Source organism: Argiope bruennichi, chromosome 6 (genome assembly GCF_947563725.1).
Source record: "Argiope bruennichi chromosome 6, qqArgBrue1.1, whole genome shotgun sequence".
NCBI classification, from domain to species: Eukaryota; Metazoa; Arthropoda; class Arachnida; order Araneae; family Araneidae; genus Argiope; species Argiope bruennichi.
In genome coordinates, this window is record NC_079156.1 from 97655505 (window position 1) to 97668326 (window position 12822).

The window sequence follows — 12822 nt, forward strand, 5'->3', positions numbered from 1 at the left end:
CAGCAATTAATGCTAAAATCAGCACGAAATCATCAGTCATTTACCTGCCATTTTAAAATCAATCTTAATTAAGACAAATTAAAAATAGCTTTAAAACCTTGAGTGGACAAGTGGATTGAATGTTTTGGAGAAAGTGGTTGACCTGACATCAAATTTCCAATGTGAATTCGACAAGTAACCTTCTAGTGAACCTGAAACGAATACGATTCTTTGCATGAAATGTTGTTCGACATTTTTCTTAATTTATGGATTGGAGATTCATGCGCAATAAATGCATTTGTTGTTTTGATATCTTTAAACTTTGCCTTACCTTGCCCGTTTTTATTTTTTAAAATTATTATTTAAGATGCTTGTAAGTTTTCTTTTTATTTCGTCTTGTTGAATATAAAAGCACAGTTGTTTGAGAGTTAAATTATTATCAACTCAAGCTAAGCAATTCTAATAATCATCATTATGCTCGCAAAGGTGAGTTATTTATTTTGGATTTTCGCATAAATATAATAAGGATTCTTTTATTTCTGAATGAGTTTATAGAATGCAGATTCGATAAATAAGTGACTACCGATAATTCCGAACGGAGAAATATTTAGTTTTGAAATTTAACGAATAGTTTTCTATTTTAAAATTCACAAAAAGTATGGAATAACATTGATAAACCTTTGTAAGTATTTGAAAAACGAGTTTCTAGATTTACATTAATACTTTAAGCTTTTTACTTTTTTTGTACACGAAATATAGAAAAAGTATTAAAATCAACAAAAAATTAGAATTGGGGGATTTCGACAAATCTCCGTGTTAATCTCTGAGTTTTAGACTTCCCTTAATCCGGAAAACATATTTTTGACATTCTATCTGCCTGTCTGTCCGAGAATATGATGACTTAAGAATACTTGAACTAGACATGTGAAATTCGGTATATGAAATTACCATCGAATTTGTATATTGCTTTGAAATCTTCAACAAAATAAATCTACAAAAGCTGTCTTGTGAATACTACTATAGTTTCGCACCGAATTTTGTCAATCTGTCGGTTGATTGAAGGAGGCTAAAATGAATATTTTTAATGAAAATTAAACTAAGAGGAATTAAAGCCCATACATATTCTCAATATTTAGAAAAAAGCAATTCTTAGGCAACACTTTAAAATGAAACTATTAATCTGTCATTAAACTATTAGCACCATTTGAATCTGCACTGTATAAAGATAACCAGTTAAGATGTACGTACATACTAGAATTTTTTTTTTAATTTTTAACTTTAAAAATCGTTTTTTTTCACAGTAGGTCATTAATATACGTTTAAACTTATTTCAGTGAGTAAGAACCATATTACACTAATTATTAATTAATTAAATAATATTTAATGAGCTAATTAGCATATTGTTTGATATCTCAAATTCTAATTTGTACAAACACACAATTCTAGTTGGAAATGATGCCAAAATGTGTCTTCATGTTGTCTGCCTCAATCAAATTATAAAAATATATAGTTTTTTTTAACAAATTTTTCATCAACAATGAATAGAAAAAGTGAGATTTTTCTGTAATTTTAACTTTTAAATAGCTATTAAAAGTTTATTTCTATAAATATAACTTTGATTGAAGCCCAAAACATCTGCTATTTCGTACAGATTATTTTGATATATAAATAATTGTATTTGGTTCATTTCTTGTTGAGTTATGATTGTTTGAATGAAGCAACATAGTGGAAAAACATCATTCTTCAAAAAATGAGTTTAAAAAAAAACCGTAACTAGAGTTTTTAATGAAAGCACCTCAGGAAAAATAATTATAAAGGATAAAAATAATTATATAAGATAAAATTTCCACTGCTGGTTAGGTCCTGTTTGTAATAAAAGAGTTAAATAAAGCATCCTACAATATACATTTGTAAATATGTAAGACATAGCATTGCATTTCCTTAAAATTAGGAAAGAGCTTATGAAGTAAATATTCATTAAATTTAAATTTATCCATTCACACTTAAATTTGAAGTTGATGAAATATCTTTGAAGAAGGGAATACATTTTAGCAATATAAGTAATACATTGTATATAATTAATGATAGCAGTATGTTCATTTTAAATTTATTTTTTAAAATCTTTGTAATTAATTCTTCCGATTTTAAAATCAGTAATTTTAATAATTAAATTTCTAGTTTTTGTCTCAGTACCAGGAAAATAATTTTCATTAATAAAAATCTCTTGCGCACTATTTTTTCTCGTAGCATTATTCTTACAATAACAATGTTATAACTATTACTATGGAAAAATATTTGCACATTTTAGTTTCAGGTTATATTTTTTAGGTGGGAAAATGGTCAAATATCGCGCCAAAGTGAAATTAGTATTGATAATTTTTTAATTTGACCCTTTTTAAGAAAATAATCAATAGTAAAATTAACAGATATATAATTACTTTTATATATAATTAATTTTCGAAAGAATTAATAAAAATAACATTTCTAAATTCTGCAATTAAGTGAAGAATGAAAATAATTCCTGATAATTATTTTTATATGACTGGTCTATAATACCATGAAATTTTTATAAACCAAATTGATAAAATCTGATTTACTGAAATCAAATTCTATTTTATGCTATCTTGACGCTTACAAATTTATTATATACAATGCAAAGTAATCATGGGAATAAATTACATAAAATATAATTAATGTAAATATTAAATCAGCAACATAAAAAGAATATGATATCTGTCTTAAATTCAGGAATAAAACAGCGTCGAGGCCGTTTCATTTACAATTCACATTATTTATGTTCTATTCTTTTTATTTTTTATTCTAGTTGATAAATAGAGATTCTCATAATATTAGTTTTCCTTTTTATAAAAATTTAAATATCGATTTATTTATTTCTTTATTCTCTGAACCTACTAAAAAGTGTAACAATTTGTTTCTATTTACTGTCACTCCAGGTTTTTGTCATCTGCACTGTTTTGGTGGCTGTTCATTGCCAAAGGTTGGGATCACCACCAGCTGCAGGTGGATATGCTGGAAATGGAGCTTATGAGGGTAGAGGAATCGGCAGATATGGAAGTGGCGCCTCAGTTGCTTCAGGTCCCGTCGGATATGCTGGACGCGGGGCTGTCAACAGCAGAGGAAGCGCTGGTTATCAAAGCGGCGCCCCTGTGGTAGCAGCCCCTGTCGGCTATTCTGGACGAGGAGCTGTCGGGGGTAGTGGAGTTGGTGGATATGGAGCTGGTGCTTCAAGGACCATTGGTGCTACAGTTGGTACTGCAAGAGGTGGATCTGTTGTTTACGGAAGAAGTTATTAATTTTTCGTCACTGTATTAGCTAGTCAGCAAATAAATGAATTATTTTGGAAATTTTGTTTTTGAATTCTTTTTAAAATATTGAAATCTTGCAAGCTGTGAGGATTGAGAGATATTCCATGTGACTGAAATCTTCGTAATAATGTGGGAATCAGTTAAAATTATTAAGCACTTTTCTTAATCAAAAAAATAAGTAAATTATTTTTAGAGTTCTCATTGTGCAATTTTGGGTTATGACTTTTAAAATATCTATGGCAATTTAATTTGATGAAATTTATTGATTCAGTATTTTGTTTAGAGCATTTGAATTTCATGAAATTTAATTTTAAAAAAATGACCATTTTTCTGTAAAAATATTACATAGTTACAATAATCTGGGCTGTTCTTATGTAATTTAGGATACATTTTCTTTTTTAAGTTTATTTGCCTATATTTTTTGATAATTGCTTTAAATTAATAGCAACAAAATACATTAGCATAAAAAGCTGCTAGTATATAAATTTTTTTTTTTTTGCTTAATTATAGAGTGTTTTATTAATTTAATGAAATTTCTTACTTATTATTATCTTTTACTTTATAAATTATAATTAATTATTGATATATGAAAATCAGCCTTCAAATAATTTTGTTATAATTATCCAGGATTTTTATCTAAGCGTCAACTTAATTATAACTTCAAAATTGCAATTTAAATGATTTCATCGAAAAAAAAAATATTTCCAGCTCTTATCATATATATATATATATATATATAATTTATGAACATTTTATATGATTTATATATAGATTCAGTCAAGACCACGAAATTTAATCGATAATTCTGATTTATCAATTCAAATATTTTTGTACGGGTCAAATAACAATAATTTTGATGCCAAATTTTTGTCAGATGTTCTACGTCATTAATTATTTTGATACTAAAGCTCAACAATGGTTTTGTTTTATCTTGCTCTTGCATATAAATATTCAACAATTATGGATAATTTATAATGTAAAATTTAATATTATTTTGTATTGCAGTTGCTATTGTTTCAAAATTCCAACTATTGTCTAACTATCTGTTAATTTAAACATCGGGCTATTAAATTCCAAACAGTTCCAATCAAGACAAATCCAGTTTCTTCTTGTTGCTTTTATGTTAATTCTCTATCGGGGAGTGCCCCAGGTACAGAGATAGATTCTGGTATGATAGGTCTCATTTCCTTGGTGAACATAGTAATGGTATGGAGCTATTTATTCCCAGCCGTTTGTGAGGTGTTCCTCCTATAAGAGGGAATAAGCATGGCTTCTGATGAGTATTAGGATTCAACCATGAATCTCTCATCATTGATCCAGTAGAGCCCAGATCTAGCAATCAAATTTTTTAAAATAAATAATTTAATCATATTTTTCCAACTATCTATTTCGCACAAAATAAAAATAAAATTAATTTTTATCAACGCGTTGTCACCATATTGACAAAAGCTCAAATTAAAACAAAAGTTAATTATTATTCCAAATTAAATAAAAAAATGTGATTTTCAGCACGTGCCTGTTCGAAATGAAATAAATATGAAATTTGATATTTTTTTGAAAAGTAAATGCAAAGAAACGGTTTGTATGATCTTTTACAATATCTCTATTACTAATTCAATGAAACAGTTTTATTTAAGGCAGATATTGTTTAATTGTACAAGATATCTACTCTAATCGGAGGCTTTGTAAGCCTTTATCAATACACTTACATCCGCTAACAAATGGTCAAAATGAAATAAATAACTATATTTTATGTTAATTGAGTCAATAAATGCTGTTGAATTATGAATTTTAGATTTTTACTTATATCCCCTGCCCTGTGAATCATATTTAACAAAATATTCTTCAGATGCTAATGTTTTAAATAAAAAGAATAGCAGTCCAATCAACTAAATAAGTCACTAAAATTAACTGATTTATGAATATTTGAATATCGCTATTCAATAAAAACGTGTGATTTTAGACCACGTCATCGATCGTCTTAAAATGATACACCAATCAGCGTCTAGGAATCCTTAAGACACATTATCCTAAGATTATGAAAATGATGATTGTTCTAAACATTCTATTCAAAACTTCATAAATCAATCATATTTGATAGAAGATAATAATGTTCATTTACTGACATAAAAGTAGCAGTGTCAAAAATATTTAGCAGAATATGATTCCTTAGGAGCAAAGGAATGTAAAAAATTTAGATTTTATATTTTTTGATGTATATTTATAGATAGAAACAAAATAAAATATCGTTATTCGCGTCATTTAAATCCTTTTGAAAGTAAAATTAAAAACTGAATTTTATGATGAATCTGAATTTTTTTTTCAAAATTAATTTTTAAGATACTACATTTATTATAAAAATTATTCTATAGTGCACGTTAAAGATAAGTATTGAACGATTCTGTTTTCAGTCTCCTGCATAAAATAATGCATGGTTTCCATGAAAAATATTTCTTTTCTATATTAATTGCAAGTTAATCATTTCCACTTTAATTTAAAATTGAAATTTTACGGAAGCTGATAGAAAATTAGAGAGATACATAGTTCATTATGGCTTAAGGCCTTTATAATAAGCAAAATTTTACGTTTAACCCTTTCTAAGGGCGTGGGAAGTGTTTCCCACCAAATTTATCAATATTTGTATGAAATTATGGAGGTTGGCATAAGTTCTGACAAATTTTTTTAGAAAGACAAAAACTTAGATGCTTCAGTTCTTTATTCACACAAAATTATCTCTCTTGGTTTGTCACTTAATTATTAATTAACCAAATTAATTAATTAATCAAACTAAATTTATCTAATAAGCTAAAGGAATCCCTTTTCTTATTCTAATTTCAAGCCTAAAAATATTTTAACATAATATGACTAGAAAAAAATGGCCCTTTAAAGGGTTAAATATATTTTGATGAAGAAGCTATTAAAGACAAGATATATGAAATACTTAACTGAAAATTCTAACGAACGTTAAGATTGGCGAACCGGTTGGTCGCCAAAAGCTGCTAGTATTTAATAAAAACAGCATTAGGCAAAAAAAAAATTATATTGCAATAAATTCAGGAAACATTCTCACAAGAATTAAACTGGTATCATAAAAAAGATGATTTTCAAAAAATTAAGATGTTGTAAGAGTTATTTTGCACTTAATAATTTCAGGAATTATGGTGGGAAAAAGTCAAAATTTCGCTTATGTTTTTTAATTAATTTTTTAATAAAAATTTGAAAAATTCGCTCCAAGATGCATCTTTTTATCCCCCGAAGTATATATGTTCCAAGTTTGGTAACTATAAGTAAAACGATCTAGCTTGTAGAGTGCCAACACATACACAGACACACTCACACATTCGTCTTTATTAATAGTAAAGATGACGATCTGTGCAGAATTATATATTGTTACAAAATTTTTCTTCTTCAACAAATACCGCTAATCAATTGTAATGACGCAGCGCATTTAATCTCTAATAGTTCAGCAGCTTGCTTGCTGTCTGATCCTCTCAAATCTGTTTACTCGTCGGCGACTCCGACCACTCGCACACACCATTTCTGACGATCCACACGACTTCTTCCGATACACACGACTTCTTCTGCAGTTTCAGAGTTTCCGTCTTTTATAGTACCGGGAGGCGGGGCTAGAATCTTCTGACCAATCAGGGCATCTCTGGATGTATCTCGGGTCTTACTAGATGGATCGTGAAAGTTCTCGAAGTTTCCGGTATTATCCATTTAGTCGCCAAACTCGCCAAATTTATCGCCAAGCCGCCAAATGCTCGCCAAGTCTGTCGCCAAGCTCTAAGTTCATTGATCTCAGCACGTACATTACGGATCGGACAACGGTCTTTCTTACGATGACTCTATTCGTGCCGGGTAGCAATATCATAGGTTTGTAACATTGTTCCCCTCTTTAAAGACTGACATCCCGGCAGTCCCACTTCAATCCAACAGCTGGCGTAGGTTTTCGACGATGTGATGATGTTAAGGTGTTTGGCGACTTCCGCACTTTCGAAGATGATAACATTTACTAATTTGGCGGCGACTAAAGATCCATCCGTACCTTCTCAATGCTTTGGACTCGGACCTCTTCGTCGTTTCGGATTATATATCCAGACTCGATTCCGTTCTTTAAAATGCAAGGTGTCCCATGGAGCCACTTTTTGTATCATAACAGGACTCTCCGAAACAAATTTTAGCCTGAGTGGTAATTTGGTCACTTTGAATTTCCTCCATCTTGCCATGCGAATATCAGGATGGTCCAAAGGTGCCCTCCGGTGTCTGCCTGATAGCCAGGGATTCGCCTTTGTCGCCAGATCTTCCGTGGCAATATTTCCGCTTATTTCCAGTTCATTCTCGACACTCAAGAATTGTCCACAGCTCTCAACACAGGATCTTCCAAACAGCGCATCTGTCCCTGAAGGAAGGGCTCCTCTGCGACGATGCAAGTTTTTCGGATACACAGAAGATCTGTCGGTTTCTTCTCGCATCACACTCTTTTGCAAATCCGCAGCAAGGCCGGATTCTCGAGGGAAGTCGAGGCCGAGACTACAGGGATCAGCGATTCCAACCACGTAGTCTTCTTGCGTATCACTCTGCAAGGAGCTACTAAGAGGCTTGAAAAGAGGTTGTCCAGTCAATCTTTGGGATGAACCCAATCCGAACAGGGTCTCTTTAACACCTGCATTCATAGGCATCGAGCACGGGTCGCCACTAACAGACCCGTCCAAACAGAGTTCATCTTCTCCATCCCCAAGTGTTTGCACCTTCGATTCCACTTCAGGGGACTCGTTCGGAGAAGCCTGTTCCAGCCCTGCAGATATTTGACAGTCTCCATGTTCGTGCATCTCCTCATTGAACTTCGGTTCATCCGCCGGATGGCTAAGCTCCATTTCGGTGACACCGGTCTCCATTCGATCTTCAGTCTTTTCTTCCACTTGGCTCTCGCTGTTTCCTTCAATTTCTTCTGTGATATCATGGACGACTTCGGTTTTGTTACTTTTATCTTCTAAAATGTCTATCTTGAATTCATTCTTCATTTTCTCATATCCGGCTTTCAATTCATTTTGTCCTTTCTTTATCTCTGCCATCATGGCAAGTAACAATGCGAATTTTTCATCCATTCCTCTGTTTCAAGGCATACACAGGAAAGTCCAAATAATCCCACTTCTGACACCAAATGTTACAAAATTTTTCTTCTTCAACAAATACCGCTAATCAATTGTAATGAAACAGCGCATTTAATCTCTAATAGTTCAGCAGCTTGCTTGCTGTCTGATCCTCTCAAATCTGTTTACTCGTCGGCGACTCCGACCACTCGCACACACCATTTCTGACGATCCACACGACTTCTTCCGATACACACGACTTCTTCCGCAGTTTCAGAGTTTCCGTCTTTTATAGTACCGGGAGGCGGGGCTAGAATCTTCTGACCAATCAGGGCATCTCTGGATGTATCTCGGGTCTTACTAGATGGATCGTGAAAATTCTCGAACTTTCCGGTATTATCCATTTAGTCGCCAAACTCGCCAAATTTATCACCAAGCCGCCAAATGCTCGCCAAGTCTGTCGCCAAGCTCTAAGTTCATTGATCTCAGCACGTACATTACCGATCGGACAACGGTCTTTCTTACGATGACTCTATTGATAGGTTTGTAACAATATGGAACGTACATAATTTCTATATATTTGCACAAAATTTCAAAAGAAAGGGAGAGAGAGAGAGGGACAGAAAGAAACAGACCTGTTTTTATTTTGTTTCAATCTTTTTCAATATGTTTTATGATATTTCTATTTATGCTGCTTCTGGCATGATCTGCATTTCTTTTTTCTCTTTATAAAAAATAAGAATGCAAAAATCTATATGAATGAATGATTCGGCTATCATCTGATGATATGATTTAGTAAATATCGGAATTTTGTTGATATTTCCTTTTTCAAATATTCATTTTCCAAATTAAGTAGCATTTCTATGAAATGTTACTTTTTTTAAAAGGACATTTTCTCTACTTCGAGTAAACCTTTTTTTTTTAAATTTATCTTGTTGTCTTTTCAAATTTTTTTATATGATATAGATTTGCTGTAGAAATAGTAAAGTGTTGTCAATATAAAAATAAAAAATACGAATGAATTTTAGGGGTTAGAAGAATCTCATATTTGGTGTAAATCTCTAAAGCGCGGATATAAATATTGTTACAAACGTGTAATTTTGCTTCCCAGTACGGATACTGTCATCATAAGAAAGATTGATTTACAGTCCTCCATATTATATGCTGCCGGATGTCAAGCCAGTGTTCCCATAGTTTGGCGACAAACTTGGCCACCATTTGGCGACTTTGGCAGGAAAATGGATAATCTTCAAAATTTCGAGAATTTTGTCGACCCGACCATTAGGAACCGAGATACGCCTGATTTATCTAGAAAATTCAAGTCCCGCCTCCCAGGAACTATAAAAGGGCGGCACTCTCAAGCTGTGGTGTGTGTCGTTGTGAAGTGTGGTCGTCATGAATTGTAATGGAGTCGCCAACAAGTAACGAGTCTTCGAGAGGATAGCGAAAAAAAAATGGAGTGTCAACGTTGTGTGGAGCGAGTGCTGAACTGCTGTGTGCCGAATTCGGTTGTCTACTGTGGAAGCAGCGTCGTATATGTTGTGTAGTAGCCAATTGTGAGAAGTAGCAAGTCGGCAGCTAAAGTGAGAAGTTCAGCCATTGGAGAGACGGTAGAGCGAAGCTGGATTCTGTCTGGTCTCTTCGTGGGCTGTAGACGATTACTACTTGTGGGTTACTGCTGTCTGTAGTATGCTACTGTGTGCTGTCATGTGTTCGTCTCTGCAGTAAATATTTATCATATGTGTACTAGTCGTCTCTGTATCAGTGTCTTCGTGTAAATAAACGTCGCTGTTTTCTACTGAGGCCTGCTCATTGTGTTCTGACACCATACATCCACTATCAAAAGAACCCGGCGGTCAGAAAAATCCGTAACAATATATCATTGCATAAATAACTTTCGCATGGCAAAAAATTAATTTGATGCGAGGATAATCCATAACTTAATCTGAAGATTAATTATTGAAAGAATGATAATAGTAAAGAAGAACAATTGCTTGGATGCTTAAATTCACCATATCAAAGGCTGAAAACAATAGAAAGAAATAATGCATTCATTCGATGAAACGTTTCAAGTCTCTACATCGAAATATAGATGCTGACATCATAAAAAAATTAATACTCGGTACCATGCTGAATTCTATAAAGATGTCATTTAAAATATTTGATTTTAACTAATTTTGTTTACTTGTTTTGGAATCAATCTTAATGATTTATTCCATAAACTAATATACTGATAATAATAGATTGAAACTAGTAATTCATTCCTTATACCACACCTCAATTAATAGTTATTTCTTAGCTCGAAATCCTTTATTGATGTTTTCTTTTATTAGAAGATCATACAAGCCAAAACTATTACCTGAAGGAAACTTTTTTCCAAAATAAGAATTTAGAAAAAAAAAAAAATGTTTTCAAAATGAGCAGTTGGGATCCCTCTCTCTCTCTCTCTCTTTTGCTCTTTTATATTTCAAAATTATTTTAATATCTTTACAAACTCATATTTTAGATGAATATGTTTGTCAATGCACAAACATTTAAAGCTTTCAACTTTGAGGACAACTTCAATTTTGAAAAATATTTGTAAGCAAAAAATATTTGCAAAAAATACTTTTTCTTCTTCTTTAAATCTGACGAATCAATTCTTCATAGCATAAAAATAAAATTAAGAATTGATGATTTTTTTAAGAAAAAATATTTCATTTTGATGATTTTATCCAAAATTTTATACTAACCCATTATTATTTTATCAAGACCTCATGCTAGAGTTCATCAATTTAGCTTCAATATTATGTTACTGCATTTATGTTTACATGATTAATTTCGGAAATTAGCTTTATGACTCAGAAGAATCTAAAATGCTGAAATGAACGTAATCATTGGTTTAAATGATAATAAGCATCAAAGAAATATTATTATTTTGCTTTCTCAAAATACGCTACATATACGAGAAATCAATAACAACAGAAAGATGCTTCCTTATGCTTCTAGAATAGCTTCACCTTTTTTTTCAGTTCAATAAATGATTACGTTAAAACGTTTTTTTTTTTTTTTTTTTTTGCGAAAATATGAAATTGTTTAAATTTAATATTCTTAATGTTTGACCAGATTTCTACATAAAACCTTTAAAATTTTATTTCTAAGTCTAGTTTGGGGGAAATTACACTGATTCTTTTATTTGCACTTACAGACGTTTTAACGCTATTTTACAACATTAGACAGTAATTTCTCAAATTCTAATCTAGTGGATCTAATTTTAATCTAGAAAATAAGAATCTATGCATTTAAAAATATTTTATAGTAATAAAAAAAATCGAATGATATACCTCTCAATTGGAAGATGTTTGCTTTATACCTCATTTTTCCCAAAAAAAAACTTATTTTTTTCCAGTTTCTTAAAAAACTTTTGACATCTAACTAGGGATGACGAATATTTTAAGAGCGGTTATTACGGAACCAATACCATAAAGTCACAAATACCAGTGATCAATATTTTTCAAAGAGGGGTGTGATTCAAATCCTTGATACGATCTTACTGGTGATATTTTGATCACAGGTTTTGGATCACGATAGAAAGTAACAACCGATACGATCTGTCCAATGGAAGTTCTCGAACGAAACAGAAAAGAAGAAATCTGTGAAAGGATTGAAAAGTGAACGGACCGGTTATTTTTGGAATTATCGTATCATTGAATTGCATATCACTGAAATTTATTGGAGCGGTGACTTCACTGGAAAGTAACAATCGATACGATCTGTCCAATGGAAGCTCTCGAACAAAACAGAAAAGAAGAAATCTGTGAATGGCTTGAAAAGTGAACGGACCGGTTATTCTTGGAATTATCGTATCATTGAATTGCATATCACTGAAATTTATCGGAGCGGTGAATTCACTGGAAAGTGTGAAGTCGCCTCTCCACTTCATGAGAGTAACCTTGTATTTCCGATATTCGAATTTGATGATGCACTATTTTTAATTGCATACAAATCGTTTTTAATTGCTTGTGACATGACTTTACATATATTCTTTTTACTGCTGGTGCCATCTATTGGTAGAACATAGAACTAAAGTTAACATTTTAAAGAAATGACATATATATTTAATTCAAATTTTTCAGAAAATGGTTTATTCCAATAAAGAAATTAAATAAATAGTTTTGAAAAAATCAAATTTAAGAAGTAAGCTGAAATAGATAAATTAATTCAATCATACGTTACTTAAATTAGTAAATTAAGTATCAATTACAATTAATAAATTTTATATTTAATACTAAGTAATAATTTTTAATTAATAATATGATTGAAATAACAGATATTTGGAACAAATATTTAAAAATAACAATAGCAAAATTATTTGTTATTCAAAAAATCGTGCATGCATCTCTACATCTAACTGATATATTTCGGTCTCATAAATGGGTTTTTAC

General features: G+C 31.4%; 1 protein-coding gene across 1 annotated transcript; it reads left to right on the forward strand.

Annotated features, from left to right (window-relative positions):
• The first annotated feature begins 453 nt into the window (after nt 1–453).
• LOC129971852 (uncharacterized) lies at nt 454–3293 on the forward strand. Its single transcript, XM_056085827.1, has 2 exons — nt 454–465; nt 2934–3293. Exons 1-2 carry the CDS (start codon nt 454–456, stop codon nt 3291–3293), a joined length of 372 nt encoding a protein of 123 aa, XP_055941802.1.
• Nucleotides 3294–12822: the final 9529 nt, after the last annotated feature.